A 15886-nucleotide genomic window follows, 5' to 3' on the forward strand; every position below is an offset into this window, starting at 1 on the left:
AGAATATCACCCATGTTTGTTTTCTTTAGGGGAAGAAAAACCTCACATTTAGAGTCAAGCACTGCTGAGTCACAGGTGTGAATGCTACAAAATCAGCAGAAAATTTGCATGTGCCATGAAGCATGCAAGTGTTTTTCAGAAACCCACTTTATCTTCATCCCTGAATTAAATCCATGCCACAAAGCTTTGAAGGATTATTTCAAAAACCTTTCTACCAAGTGTTTCCCAGCGAAGATCTAACACCCATTTGGGGCCAAAGTGATCACTGTCACCAAGGCAGTCCGGGCGAAGCATCGCGTGCTCCTGGCAGGCTTCCTGGCAGAGGATGAGGCAGCTGCCAGTGAAGAGCACCTTGGGAACACAAACAGCCTCTTGAAGGCTCAGGCAGTCCGCTTGGCTTTAAGTCTGCAACGTGAATGAATTTACTAATAGGAATGTAGTAATAGTCCAAGCTTCAAGACAGAGGGAATGAATATCCTAGCATTGGGCAAGGCTGGCACAGGGAAAGCCAGGGTTCCTTGGAAACCCTTTGGGAATGCTGAGCTGGTCCTTGGAAGCCCACTGGGAACATTCACTGAGCTGGTCCTGGCCTTGGCTCTCCTTCTGAAGCTGTTTGCTGGGAAGTTCCCAGATGGCCTGACATCACAGGGCAGGGGCCATCACAGGGCAGGGGCCATCACAGGGCAGGGGCCAGCACAGGGCAGGGCCATCACAGGGCAGGGGCCATCACAGGGCAGGGGCCAGCACAGGGCAGGGGCCATCACAGGGCAGGGGCCATCACAGGGCAGGGGCCAGCACAGGGCAGGGGCCATCACAGGGCAGAGGCCATCACAGGACAGGGGCCAGCACAGGGCAGGGCCATCACAGGGCAGGGGCCATACAGGAACCTCAGGTGCCCTATTTCACTGCTTATCAGCTTCCACAACCGAAGCAGCCTTGACTTTACAGGTCTATGGTACAAACATCACTCCCAGGAATAAAGCAAGCATTCTTTGGCTCCAGGTCTCTGCAGTGTATCTCACCCGTTCTCAGATGTCAACCAGGAGAGCAAAATTGATCCCCATTTTCCTTCCAATCCTACAGAGAAGACACAGACTCAAAATGGCACCACATTGCTTTATTCCAACCTCCAAACAACGCAGAGAAGTGATGACTTCTGATGCCAAACCATGCACATAATACAGGAACAGAACAAATCAATGACAACAAAAAGAAAATGATTACACAAACAGCTATTTCACATTTCACAGAAGTGTTCTGGCAGCGTTGGCAAGTACTTCCGGCCGACTGCCTCCTCCAACAAGGATCTGAACAAGCCCCTGATCTTAGCAAAAGTGCCACACTTGCCCCCTGACAGGTCACACTCCAAGGCGCTGTAGGTCACACCACTCCGTTCAGCAGACTTTTGTAAACTCGATCAGAGGTAACTAAATTGTGCGTGATTCTGATGAGAACAAAGTGAAAATACAACAGAGAGTGGCAGGAAAGGAGACAGGCTTCCCTAAGGCATCGGGAGCCGCTGCCGGCCTTCATCAGCTTCAAGGAAAGCCTCATTCCCTTCCTCAGCAAACCCAATATTCAGAAGCCGACTCAGCAGGTTCTAGTCGAAGATTTTAAAGATCATCTCCCCATCTTGCCCTTTTTATTTTTTCTTTTTTTGGTAAATGTTTCATATAAAGCCTGAAATCAAGTTCTATTTTATAAAAAAAAAATTGAATATCTTAATAGTAAAAATATATATATAATCTTTAAATTTCTGTTTAAAAAGACATTAATAACAATACTGCAGAAGACTGGATTGAGCGCTCCCCCTCTCGCCCCCACAGACACATTAAGGCAAAGGCTCCGGGACAGCCACATCCCCCTGGCTGGGGCTGGAGATCAAGGTGGACACATCAACAGCTGGGCTTCTCCCTCACGTTCACAGAGCCGTCCTGCATCCCGAAGTACACTCGCTCAGCCATGTTGATGAACAGGCCCGTGTCCACCATGCCTGAGGTACAAAGCACGGAAAGCAGCGTTAGGTTCCAGTTCCCAAAGCAAGGGGGCCGGCAGATCATGGGGCGCCGGAGGCCACCGCACCAGGCACAGCCATGGCTGCCTCCTTCTCCTCTCCTGTCCTGGCTTTCTCTCTGTACCCAACAGGCCAAGCTCTGTCCCACCGTGAGGCCACGGCCTGATCCCGTTCCCTTTGCATCTCACACTCAGTCACCCAAGCACTGGTCTGAGCTATTCCAGCAAAGTGAAACCGTCTCCATACTGAACACACAGACCCTCTGCCACTGCTTCCTAAGCACTGGTGCACAATGACTTACACAGCATTTAAATCACATCAGGTATTCTAAGTAACTCATGATGAGTTCACATACATGGAAGACACGCACAGGCAATGTGCCCTGAGTCATGTAAGGAACTAGCACACCCTCTGATGCTGGTACCCACAGGGAGGCCTGGAACCAATGCCCAGGGATGCCAGGGACAGCCGGACCACCCCGTGTGACCTTTACCAACCATTATATATTCACACACACACACTACGAGCTGGGAGCAGACACTTGCGCACACTGACGGTGTATGACAAGCAGAGCGCTCAGAAGCCAACAGCACCGAGTGAAATCAGAGACACCTGCTTATCCTCAGAGCCAGGCACTCCCTTCCAGCGAAGCACTGACCAGAAATGTCCACTGTGGGCATCCAGTGAGATGCTCAACTACACTATCATTAAATGAATAATACAGCTATTTCTTACAGAAAAAAAAAAAGGAAAGATTAAGGAAGCTCTTTGGTGAGTCAGTATGTCATCATCTCCAAGCCAGAAAAAGCCAGAACAGACACGTATTCAAGTACACTGTCACTTGCAAAAAAGGAGCAGGGCAGGGGCCACGGCAGAGCACCCGAGGCAGCAGCTACACTGCAGGGCCTGGCCCCTTCTAACACAGGGTCCTTCACACGCAGAGTCGGAAGCCTTAGTCCAAACGCAGAGCCGGGCAGCAGAGGTGATGGCTCAAGCACCTGAACTGGTCACTTATGATGGGAGATTCGATTAACTTTTTAGCTCCCTGGGTTACCAAGCCCAGTCCCAGCCAAGTGAATATGTGGGCAGAAAAATCTTCCACCAGCAGATGTGAGATTTCTGTCTATCTTCCCCCTACCCCAGCCCTTACATTCTCTTTCAAATAAAATGAAAATACAAACAAACATAGATAGATAGGTAGATAGATACATACATAGATAGGCAGAGAGTATTTTTTAGAAGGCGATAGAATGTTCTGCTAACAATGGCTGTCTCCTAGTTGGCTAGGCAATAGGGGAAGGGACTTGTCATGGTTTACTCACATGAACTACATCATTTCCAAAACAAAATAGAATAGTAAGCCACCAACAAAACACAGAAGTTCTGATACCAAACTGTGCCTCCCCAACCAGGGTCTCCCAGGGACGAGCAGAGCGGCCCCAGAAGACCCTCCTCCTCAAACATCATGATCCAAGAAAGGCGGATCGGTCCAGTCAGGCCTTAAAGAATGAGCAGCGAAGGTGGTGCTGTGGTGGGGTGCGTAAAGCTGCTGCCCACGGTGCCAGCACTCCACACGCATGCCAGTTTGTGTCCTGACTGCTCCACTTCCCATCCAGCTCCCTGCTAATGCACCTGGGAAGGCAGCAGAAGATGGCCCAAGGCTTGATTCCCTGCACCCACGTGGGAGACCTGGAAGATGCTCAAGACTTCCAGCTTCAGAACAGCCCAGCTACGGCCATCACGGCCTTATGAGGAGTAAACCAGCAGAGGGAAGGTCTCCGTATCTATCTTCCCCTCTGTAACTCTGCCCTTCAAAGAAATAAATAAATCTTTAAAGGGAGAAAGAGGAAGGAAGGACAGACTGGCAAACGAGCACAGACTAGTGGGCATTCTGTGGAAGGGCACAGGATGTTAAGATAAGTAGGGAGGGAAGAACCCAAAGCCACGCTGGGCTTGCTTGCCCTATTATCTGCTTAACAGTGAGTCTCTGGTTTCGTATTCCTAACTCTGGGTTCCTAATAAAACCCTGAGCTTCTCTGGATGCAGCTTCTCCAGGCTGAGATGCAAAGCAAACAGAAGGAAAACTCCCTCTCAAAGGGACTGCTCATCCCCTCACCAACCCAAAATAAGTCAGAGTGGTGCAGGGGTGCCCCCTGGTGGACACAGCAAGAAATTACCTCACAGGAGAACCATGACACAGAGCCACCATTTCCTACCCAGTCCCCTATGACTGCCTGCATTACCATCACAGGCAGCTCCCCTACTTCACTAAGAGCAGCGTCTACGTGTTCTCTCCCTCCCATCGTCACGGCTCCTTACTCTTCCATTAGGAAAGCAGCATTAGGCAAGATGATGAATACAGTTCATGAGTTGAACTATCTCTGTCTCCATAAATCTTATAAAAGATTACAGAACATTGAAATGACTAAATTAGAGTTGGAAGAATCAATTCTTTATTTCAGGACACGCAGTCACACACCGTTTCCATTCCCAGCTATCATGGATAACTGAGAACCCACGTATCTAGCAAACAGTGAAGGCATGGTGTCCTTTCCAGGGAATTATTCATCCATAAACACACCAATCCTCTCCACAACCCTGAGATAGGCTCAAGCATCAGCCCCTTTCACCAAGGAACAATGTGAAGCATACAACTTGTGCACGGTGGCACAGCATGAACAGCCAGGCTCCTTCTGTGAGCAGCCTGCTGCAGACCCCACCCTCAGCCACCAGCTCGGCTTTTCATGCTGGGCTGGCCTTGGCTGTCTTGTTAGGTAGGCAGTTCTGGCCCAAGAATAATCCATAACATGGGAAGCTCCTGGCTAGACTGCTACCTCCCATTTCTCATCTCCCTTTAACCCTCCAGGAGAGCATTGGACTCCCACTGCAGTCACTGAGGCCCATCCCTGCGCTGCCCCCGGCCACCCGTGCTCCTGCACCCTCCCAGGCACGAGCTGCATGGGGGCTCTCCCATGGCCCACACATGGTCACACTACCTCTCCCAAGCCCAGCTCTTGACACCATGTGGGGATTAAAGTTCAAGGTATGGCAGCCAACACAGGACTGCCACCCTGGGGCTGCAACCCTGGTTACTGAGTAATCTTCCTCAGCCTGCGTCTTCTTCCACTGCTTCCTCATCAGTGTGGACATACATCGTTTCAGGCACTCAGCACTGTCTAGATTATATTACACTACAGGCACTCAGCACTGTTTGATTATGTTATGCTAAGACATAGGCTTAAATCTATTTCGGAAACCTCAACATCTTGGAACTCCCTCACCCTCTCCGAAAGAAGCAACTCTGTACTACAGACTCCCAGAATCCGCCTCGCAGAATTCAGCCCATTCTATCTCATCCGGGAGCAGAGATCCACTGCTTCCTCCCAAAGATGCTGCGTAGGCACCAATGATTCCTGGGGAGCAAAGATGCAGGAAGCCAAGCCAGAAACCCCGAATACAGTAAGAAGAAAGTCGAGTTCTTCCTTCCAACCAAGTTGTTCAAAGCCCGTGTCCCCTACGTCTCCCGCAGCCAGGCTCAACGGACAGGTGAAGGGCACGGGACCACACGCCCAGGAGATGCTACTCACGCTACCTGGGATCATTTTGATGGCCTTGTTCACTTCACTCCATTGATGGACTCGATCAAACTTCCAGTCCAGGATAAAATTCCCATTATCCGTCACCACAGGACCCTAAAAGATAATTTTCCACATTGACAAAAGATATAAATACAGACAGGAAGAAATACAAAAAAACAGAAATGATAACCAAAGGCAAGAATCTTAGTTAACGCACTCTGGCTGGCACTTGCCCCTTACACCTTCTGGAAGGCATGCTGGGAAGGAGTACTGAGCAGGAGCTTTGGCGTGAGTGGGACTCGGGGTGTGCGTTTTAATGCCACACAGGTAAAAACTGGAGAGGAGCCATTAACTCCCGTGAGCGTCAAAGCTTCTGTACTACAAGACTCGAATACATGATACGTCATCAGGGCAAATACATAAACATTGCCTGGGATGACCAAGGGCTCAACAACCCTTGGCTGCTATTATGCTGAAAAATTACCACAGAACAGATCGCTGACATTACATGGCAGGAGCAGCAGCTCTGAGCTCAGACAGGCAGGGGCAGGTTCAGTTCACTGATCTCAAGTTCCTCAGTACCTCTGCATACTGGAACAGCAGAGGCAGAATGCAGGAAGACAAACGCTGACAGACAACACAAAGATGAGGATTCTAGAGAATTCTCTGCAGACCAGCAGGAACTCAGGGTGGTGGTGGTGGTTAGGACACTGCTTGGGACACCCAAATCCCACAGCAGGGCATCTGGATGCAGGTTCCAATTCTGCCCCATTGGAGATTCTTATTAACGCACACCCAGGGAAGGCACTAGAAGTAAAGGCCCCAGTCCTTGGGTGCCCAGGAACCCAGGTATCAGATTCAGACTGAGTTCCTGGCTCCTGGCTTCAGTCCGGCCCATCCCTAGCTGTTGTGGGCACTTGGGGAGTAATCCAGTAGACAGGAGAAAACTCTAGTCTCTTTGCCTTTGAAATCAGTTAACTTTACAGAGAGAGAGGGAGAACTCCATGAAGGCAGGGAGCTGCAGCTCTTGCCTGAAGTAACCCATCTACAAGAGGCAACCCCACCACCTGCCCCTGGCCCTTCTGCTATGAAGAGGCCACAAACACCCATCGAGCCTGTGTAGCCCACCTCGGCTAGGACCACTCTCAAATCACAAAAGCACAGAGAAGCAAACACACTAAGCTACGAAGGTACCAGGGTCACAGACCACCTTTCTGTCTTCATAGTCTGTAAACATTTTATTTAGCAAATAAATATACTATGCAGAGAATATAACTATAGTTAGGTTGAATTAATTTCTTTGGCTTGTTTATGTGTAAGGAAGAAAAAGCATTTTTGCAATTAGCCCACTTTAGAAACTAAAGACAAATATTTGGATGAAAGTGTCTGGAGTAAGCTCCTATGGAGTAGTCCATGTGCTCCTCCAAAAATTCCATATCTTGTCACACTTATGCACAGAATGAGAGAAAGAGGAGGAAAAATCATGCATGAGGTCAGTGCTGTGACTCAGCTGGGCAAGCCTTGTAATGCCAGTGTCCCACACACAAGTGCTGGTTCAAGCCCCGGCTGCTCTGCTTCCAATCCAGCTCCCTGCTAATGTGTCTGTGCAAGCGGTAAAGGATGGTCCACCTTCTTGAGCCCCCAACATCCACATGGGAAAACCAGATGGACTTCCAGGCTGCTGGCTTTGGCCTAGACCAGCTCTATCCGGGCGGTCATTTGAGGAATGACCAGTGGATGGAGATCTTGTCTCCCTACCTCACGTCACTCTGCCAGTCTAAATAAATCAATATAAGATCCCAAGGGATAGAAACACTCATGTTCCCATTTAATACAGGAGAGTACACCATATCGGGTATGTGATTATCTATTATCTATTTGTGATTACATACAGAAATACATAAAGTCAACTCCCTAAAAATAAACACATTAACTGGGTTGAAGTAAGCAGAAAGCCAGCCGCCTGCTCTAGGCACAGAGGACCTAACTGGAGCGGAGAGGAAGGCAACACTGGGACTGGAGCGCCCTCCGGAACCTCGCTGGCCACTTACTGCCTTGTGGACGGCCATTCGAAGTTGAACCTCGCCCCCAAACTTCCAGGTCACTGCGGCTCACTGGGACATAGGCCATGGGGATGACCTCAATGGGGATTCCCTTTTGCCACTGATCCCTGAGATTATTTCTGCCGAAAGTCAAGAAGCAGCATAGCAGGGGAAATCCGAAAGTGAAACTTTCTTTGTGGGAGGAAGAGAAGTCTTGGAGGTCCCTCAGCACAAACTGAGAGTCATAGTTAAAACCGCACAATCCGCGGGACAAAGCCACAGGAGAACCCAGACTCATTCAGCCTCTGGGCCCCGTCCGTGTTATGGTCTTTCCGTAAGTCTATCAGAATGTAATACGTGACTGAGTCAATGATTTGACTCAGGTGTTAGGAGAAGTGGGGAATGTTATGGGGTGCAGCCAGTGATAACCAGCACCCATTGATAGTGGACAAATGGAATGTGGCTGTGACCCTACCCTCTGTCCTGAAGGTGGGACCGAACAGCAATAGAATGTTAATTCCATCCATGGGAAGCCCTCAGCCACTACCCCCCTCCACCTACATGCTCACTCCTGCCCACCTGTGACTCTCACCTATCTTCTGAGAGGAGAGGGGACAGCATTTTGTTGTTATGGAAACACTCCCTCCCTTCACAAGCCTCTTTAAAGGCTCATGAAAGCAGGGGCTTTCTCTCTTGATCCAGCGTCTGGTCGGGTGCTTCCGTTGCTCTGGCCCTACCCAGGACAGGTATCCCCTGAGCATGGCCTCTGTGTGTCTCTATTTCTCTTCCTCTGTTTACTTCTTGGGTATGTTGTTCCATGATCAGTGTGCTGTCTGGAGTTCCAGGGGAGATGATGCCTAGCAGCAGTGGAATATGGGCACAGAAGCTAGGGAAAGGTGAATGTATGCAGCTTTGTCAGATGTCCAAGTTATTTGATGCATCTCTCTTAAGATAACTTATATTGCTGGGGAAGCTGGAACATAAGTCTTCAGCTTAACAGATGGACTTAAGAATAATGACCATTTGATCCTCTTGCGGTTATGGTTGGTTGGATTATGATTGATTTGATTGTTGTATGGACTTGTGATTTGCTATTTTCAGTGCACTGTTATCACCAAGCATGGTTAATAAAATAAAGACTCCTTAATAAAGTTTACACATGTCTGGTGTGATCTCTCTCACACCCTGTAACAGTATAAAGCAGCTCTAGGGGCTTATCTAACTACCTTCCCTGGATCATAAAAGACTGACTGCATTTGACAATGAGTCTCAGGAAATAGAGGCCCCAGGACAGAAGGCTGGAACAGCCCAAGCTCACACTTCTGCTTTCCTGGGTGGTTTTTGTTCAGGCTTGTATCACTGTGGGAATCCTTTACTATAAACATTTGGTTGACAGTAGTAGGTTCCTACATCCAGAGCCTGCACCCCGCTGATGGTGAGAGTGAATGATGTCCCAGATCCACTGCCCTTGAACCTCTCAGGGACCCCAGGGGCTAAAGTGGATGCAAGGTAGATCAGTTGCTTTGGAGGTTGCCCTGGTTTCTGCTGATACCAGGCTAGATTGCTGTAAACACTCTCACTGGCCTGGCAATTGATGGTGACTGTGTCTCCCACCTTTGCAGACACCATGGATGGACTCTGGGTCATCTGAACATCACATCTGGCACCTGAAAAGGGAAACACAAACACATACATCCACTTTGATTATCATGTAATTAAAGAAAAGACAGGTAGCTTCAGTCAGCACTGACCACACTGGCTGAATTCAGTTCCTGGTGTTATCCTTCCTCACCTGGGAGCCAGAGCAGCAGGAGCCCCAGGAGCTGAGCAGGCACACTCATGTCCATGCTGTGTCCTGACTGGCACCGACTCCTGCACAGGGTGTGAGCAGCCTGCTCATAAGTGTGCAGGGCAATGGGCTGTGTCCTGGGCACATGCAAATCAACAGGGGAAGTGATATCCTTGTGCAAAGCAGAAGAGCTCAGATCATCTCATAACTGAGCACAGGGAATGTGTCTCCAGGCACCCAGGTCACCCACTGGGCTGCACTAATTTACCTGCAGAGAACAATATCCTCGCACACACATTATGGGACGAAGGGGCCTTTGATGTGTAACTGACAGCATCTACGTGAGTCAAGGAAAGGATGGTGTCATCAACTTGTATTTCATGGATATCTTGCAATTTACAGAACAAATTACTGTTAGAGAAGATGCATCACTGTTGTAGGATTTTTGACCCAGAATACAGCATCAACCTCAATTTTTGTCTCACAGAAAAGAATTTTCATGTGAATGCAGTTTAGTTTTAAAACAAGATTTATTAGAAATGATGAGGAGACTCCCGTCCTAGTGCCAGGAGGGGCTTCAAGAGAGAAAAGAACCCTCACCCCTGCAATAGTGGCAGGAAGAAAAAAAAGACCCAAATTAATGGTGGGGATTCTGTCTTTTAAAAGTTCACGTCAAAGAAGTTTCTCCATAAACAAAGGAGAATTCCTGGTTTTGACTTCTTTTGAAATGGTTTTTGGGCTGAGGAAAATAGCAGAAGTCTGATATGGATTTACTGAAGCAGCTTCACTGGTTCAAGAGGAGCTTCAAATACACATATAAAGATAAAAAAGACTCTGACAGATATCAACAAGCACACATTATCCTTATTCTGCCCAGGAACATTCACTCACACACCACAGGAAGTGTATATTAACATGACATTGTCAAAAATGTGTAGGAAATCCACGTTATGCAGAAACTTAAGCATAATTTCCAACTTCTTTCTGAAAGAAATCAAATTGCCATTAACTTTCTGAAGAAATCTGGTGTGTTGAAAGTTTTTAAATCGCATCCTCACAATCAATGCATTCTATGACAGGTTATTGAGGCTTACAAATTGATTTGAAATTGTGCTATTGTTATACAATTTGCATCAGGAGACTGCTGAATTTAACAATAAATTACATCTTTGGATTGGCCCTGGTCCTTTGGGAGGAAGAGAATCACATTTCCTGGGGTGATGACATCTCTGTCTCCTGCTTCCATTGTTGGTCTCTGTGACTCCTCACAGGTGCCTTGTGGCTGTTATCCTCCTGGTGCTTTGCAGAGGCTCCACAGACCCAAGGCTGTCAGAGCTCTAGGAATGGGCTTCCCCAGGGCTTTTCCAGGGCCTGAGTGCATCCCACAGGAGATGCAGCAGAAAGATGGGGCCACAGCTCAACTTCTCATCCCCCTGGACCTCTGGGTCTCAGATTAGATTTAAGGAGTGACCAGCATTCCAATCATGTCACATTGTATCACAAAACTTTCAGTATTTCATCTGAGCAGTCTAATTTATTCTAAGGAGTAAGAAATCTTACATTTCCCAGTTATGTATTCTCTAAGATTTAGTGATACATTGTGTGGTTGCTGTTGATTCCTCATGGCAGGTGCCTGTGGAGACATCAGGATGACACATTCTCCAAACTCCCTGACTGTATTTGCAGAAGGGAAGGTTGCCATCAACTGCAAGTCCAGCTGAGTCTTATAACCAGCTCTATCCACAACTACCTAGTCTGGTACCAGCTGAAACCAGAATAGGTGCCTAAACTACTCAGCAACTAGACAGCCACTCAAACATCTGAATTCCCTAACATTTAGTGGAACTGGGTCAGAGACAGATTTCACTCTTATCAGCAGCAGCATCCTCAAGGCCAAGGACATGGGAGATTACTCCTGTGTGCAGCATGAGAGCAGTCCTCTCACAGGGACCTGACCTCCAACACAAGCCTCTTCCCAGGGCCACGGGGGAATGAGCTCCTGCTGTCCCAGCTGCTTCCTTCCTGCCCTGATCTGTCTCCGTTGTCTGTAGAGCAGGCACTGTCTCCTGCTTCCCTGTGGAGCATATGGTAATAACAAGGGAAGACAGTGGAACTTTCTGCATTGGGTCCTTCACACGAGGGACCAGACCGTGAAGACTCTGTAAAGATCCTTGATGAGCCATTTCCTTCCTTGGTTGAGGAAACTCGTATCTCTTTCCCTAGGGACACCACCTGATTTAGTCCTCAGCCCTGAGTTTTCAAGCACTTCTACTTCCACAACTCCTCTGCTCTCCAATTAGCCTCATGTGTCTTCTGATAGACTGAATTTTTTTCTTAACCTGGTGCTCTTGGTTTCAAAGCTGAAACCAAAGCTCTGGGTCCTGGGAGTATTAAAAATTGTGAGAAAGATTTGGTAGATTAATTAGCTGATGACTGTAATCTGGAGATTATCATGAATTATTTGGCTGAGAGCAATGTAATAAAATATGATTCCCTTCATAATAAGCAGGAAGGCCAATACTGAACAGCTAGTATGACAGTGGAGAAGGTAGTTGTAGTGAGGTGAGGGAGGTATAACAGAAACAGGACACGTGGGGCATCCTGAAGCTGCAAGAACAGAGACTTGGATCCTCCCCTCTGGAGCTGCCAGAAGGAGCACAGCCCTGCTGCCTCCTCGGTTTCATCCCAGTGAGGCCTCTGACCTCCTGAATTGAAATGATGACACAAGTATGTAGTTTCATATAAATAGTGAACCAATAATAATAAATAATAACTTTTATCCAGCTAACACAAATTCAGATCATTTCTTTTTTTTAAGATTTATTTTTATTTTTTTTTTTTATTGGAAAGGCGGATATACAGAGAGGAGAGACAGAGAGGAAGATCTTCCGTCCGATGATTCACTCCCCAAGTGAGCGCAACAGCTGATACTATGCCAATCCGAAGCCAGGAGCCTCTTCCGGGCCTCCCACGCAGGTACAGGGTCCCAAAGCTTTGGGCCGTCCTCGACTGCATTCCCGGGCCACAGGCAGGGAGCTGGAAGGGAAGCGGGGCCGCTGGGATAGAACCGGCGCCCATATGGGATCCCGGGAGTTCAAGGCGAGGACCTTAACCACTGCGCCACTGCGCCGGGCCCCAGATCTTTCTTTTAAATTATTTAGTTAGTTAGTTAGTCAGTTAGTTATTGGAAAGGCGGATATACAGAGAGGAGGAGAGACAGAAAGGAAGATCTTCCGTCTGATGGTTCACTCCCCAAGTGGCCGCAATGGCCAGAGCTGAGCCAATCCAAAGCCAGCCGAAGCCAGGAGCTTTTCTGTCTCCCACACGGGTGCAGGGTCCCAAGGCTTTGGGCCGTCCTTGACTGCTTTTCCAGGCTACAAGCAGGGAGCTGGATGGGAAGTGGGACCGCCAGGATTAAAACCGGAGCCCATATGGGATCCTGGACATGCAAGGTGAGGACTTTAACCACTACGCTATCACGCCGAGCCCCAGATCATTTCTGTTACCTCAACTATTGCATGGCTGATCTGAGATCCTCAAAAGTCACGTTGTTCTCATTTGGTGTAAGTTTGGCAAAATTAGGCAATAGATGTTTGTAAGGTGGTAGTGAAAATTTCTCCTAGAGGGATAATCTCTTGAGTGAAACATCTTACTGAACTCTTATCAATCAGGTATGTGAGAGTCTAGGACTCAGCTATCAAAGAGTGAGTGGAGGAAGAGGTTCTGATTGGTTTGCTTTTCTGCCTCAGTATTAGGTGGAGAAACTAAGATTACAGAATATGAGAGGACAGAGCTGAGACCAAGGGATGAAAAGGAATAGAGCAGATGAGGAAAGGGTCAGGATGCAAGATACCTCTTTCCCCAAAAATCTGAAATGGAATCCCCTGTGGACTGTGAAGGTGTTGAGATAGTTGTATGTGCAGAGAAGGCTGGATTAAAGACCTGGAGCAACATAGAGTCAAACAGGTCAGCATGAAGCCTGAATTTCGCATCACCCTTGTTTTCTTGTTCTCTATCTCTACTTATGGCATGAAACATGGCCATGCAGAAGAAAATGTTTAAGCATACATTGGCCTGGGCTAAAATTCAGATCTCCACAAGAACTCACTCTGTACCTTGGGGAAACAACCCATGTGTGAATGTCAGAAGACAAAATCTGCACGATCCTTCTACAACTGCAGTCTGACCAGTAGACAACACTGAGGACAGAAGAACCACCTGTGAGGTCGCAGGCAGCTGACAACATCAGTTGCAGGAGGAGCACAGTCAGCAGCCTGTTCCTCCTGTAGCAAGGGGGCTTCGGATTCTGAGAGAGCGCAGAGTCCCATATTTCTACAATTACCATCTCTGATCCCCACATTTCTAAAACATTAGAATATAACTTAGATACTAATAAACTGTGCTAAGTGTTTCAGCTTGAAATATCGATAAGCTTACCTTTTTAAAACATGAATCCGAAAAGTTTGTTGTAACATTGAGAACCCAGACATAATCATTTATTTCCTTTAAATCAGTAGAAACATGTGTTGGGGTTCAAAAAAATCACACAAAACTTCAAGGTGAGTGAAATGTCTTTACACTTCTATCGGATGGCTACTTCTTTTCAAGAACAAAGAAGCTCCCCCCCCAAATTTGTGAGCGGTTTTTATAGTAAGTATTTACGTTACAGTATCTACATTGGCACAAAGCAGAAAGCAGGCAGTGAAGATTAGCAATGTATAACCACAGGTTTCAACCTTACCACTTCAATGCAAACAATAGTGAACAGAATGCTTCAAAGGCAACTGTCCCATATATCTAACACTCCCAAGAACTGCCTATATTCCATTTGCTTCATGGCGTTTCAGGAAGCAGAGTGTTCTAACAGAATGAAGGGAAATATCTGGATGGCCCAGGTTCCAGGCATACAGTCACCTTTACAATGAACCTTTTCAAACATGAACATATCAGTACTTCAGGTGCCAAGTAGGAAGAAATGAGGGAGGCTGCAAAAGAGTCTCAGCGATGTCTTATTACATCTCAGGGACCATCAAGACTGACTACATCTGACAAAGACTCTTAGCAGATAGAGAATCTAGAATGGGGAACTGGGCAGTGCAGACTCACACTTCTGCTTTCATGGGTGGTTTTTGTTCAGACTTATATCACCGCAGTAGTACTACTAGCACTATAATACCCTTGACAGTAGTAGATTCCGGCATCCGCAGCCTGCACAGGGCTGATGGTGAGAGTGAATGATGTCCCAGATCCACTGCCCTTGAACCTGTCAGGGACCCCAGGGGCTAAAGTGGATGCAAAGTAGATCAGTTGCTTTGGACGCTGCCCTGGTTTCTGCTGAAACCAGGATAGATAATTGCTGTTAACACTCGGACTCGTCGTGCATGTGATGGTGACTGTGTCTCCCACCTTTGCAGACACCGTGGTTGGAATCTAGGTAACCACCAAGGCACATCTGGCACCTGAGAAGGGAAACACAAACATCCACTCTCATCATCAGGTTCATACAGCAGAGACAGGAAGTTTCAGTCAGCACTGACCTCATTGGATGAATTCAATTCCTGGTATTATCCTTTCTCACCTGGAAGCCAGAGCAGCAAGAGTCCCAGGAGCTGAGCAGGGGCCCTCATGTTCATGCTGTATCCTGATTGGCACTGATTCCTGCACAGCGCATAAGCAACCTGCTCATAAGTGTGCAGGGCAATGGGCTGTGTCCTGTGCACATGTAAAATAGCAGGGAAATGATATCCTTGTGCAAAGCAGAACAGCCCAGCTCATCTCATCTCTGAGCACAGGGGGAGTGTCTGCAGGCACCCAGGTCATCCCCTCTCCTGCACTAATTTACCTACAGAGTACATGACCTTCTCTGGACATATTATGTACATAAGGCATTTAGAGGGGCTGTGGACAAACTCTAAATGGGCCGATGGACAAGATTGTGTCATCTACTCTTTTTCATTAGCTTTTTCGTTTTACAGAAAATTTATTTTCACAGAATATGCAGTACCATTCTATAGAATAATTCTATATATTCCTTAGCCTACCCTCAAATTCTTCCAATGCTTTACTCATTGCTTATACATTTCTGGGAGTCTGAAATTATTTCATTTAACTTATTTAGAAGAGAGGATGAGACTGATTCATATATATTTAGGAGCCACAATATAATAACACTCAGATGCCATTAGAATCAGAATAATGAGAAGCAATTTACTGCAGATAGGTGCGCCGTAATATAGGAGAGGACACTTATGCCCAGGGACTAAATAGGCACCCCTTTCTTGACATAAGGGCCTTTGCAATACAATTTTCTGCCATTTGCTGTCTTTTTCTGAACTTTAGCAGGATGAAGCTCTGATCACTGATGTGAAATGTCATGAATGAACTATCATCAGTGTTTACAGTCATCTGTAGGTATCTGGATTGGGATCCACAAGACCCATTATATGAGTTCACATTCAGTACA

The 15886-nt window shown here is 47.2% G+C and overlaps 1 gene segment (V, D, J or C); it reads right to left on the minus strand.

Annotated features, from left to right (window-relative positions):
• Positions 1 to 1102: 1102 nt before the first annotated feature.
• LOC121165095 overlaps positions 1103 to 15886 on the minus strand; it is a 49306-nt gene continuing 34522 nt past the window's right edge. Inside the window, 2 exon segments of the V gene segment in view lie at positions 1103 to 1536; positions 14583 to 14686. Of these exon segments, the coding sequence occupies positions 1502 to 1536; positions 14583 to 14686 (139 nt within the window).

The sequence above is a fragment of the Ochotona curzoniae genome, unplaced genomic scaffold (assembly GCF_017591425.1).
Source record: "Ochotona curzoniae isolate NIBS_2020 unplaced genomic scaffold, NIBS_Ocur_1.0 contig_883, whole genome shotgun sequence".
NCBI classification, from domain to species: Eukaryota; Metazoa; Chordata; class Mammalia; order Lagomorpha; family Ochotonidae; genus Ochotona; species Ochotona curzoniae.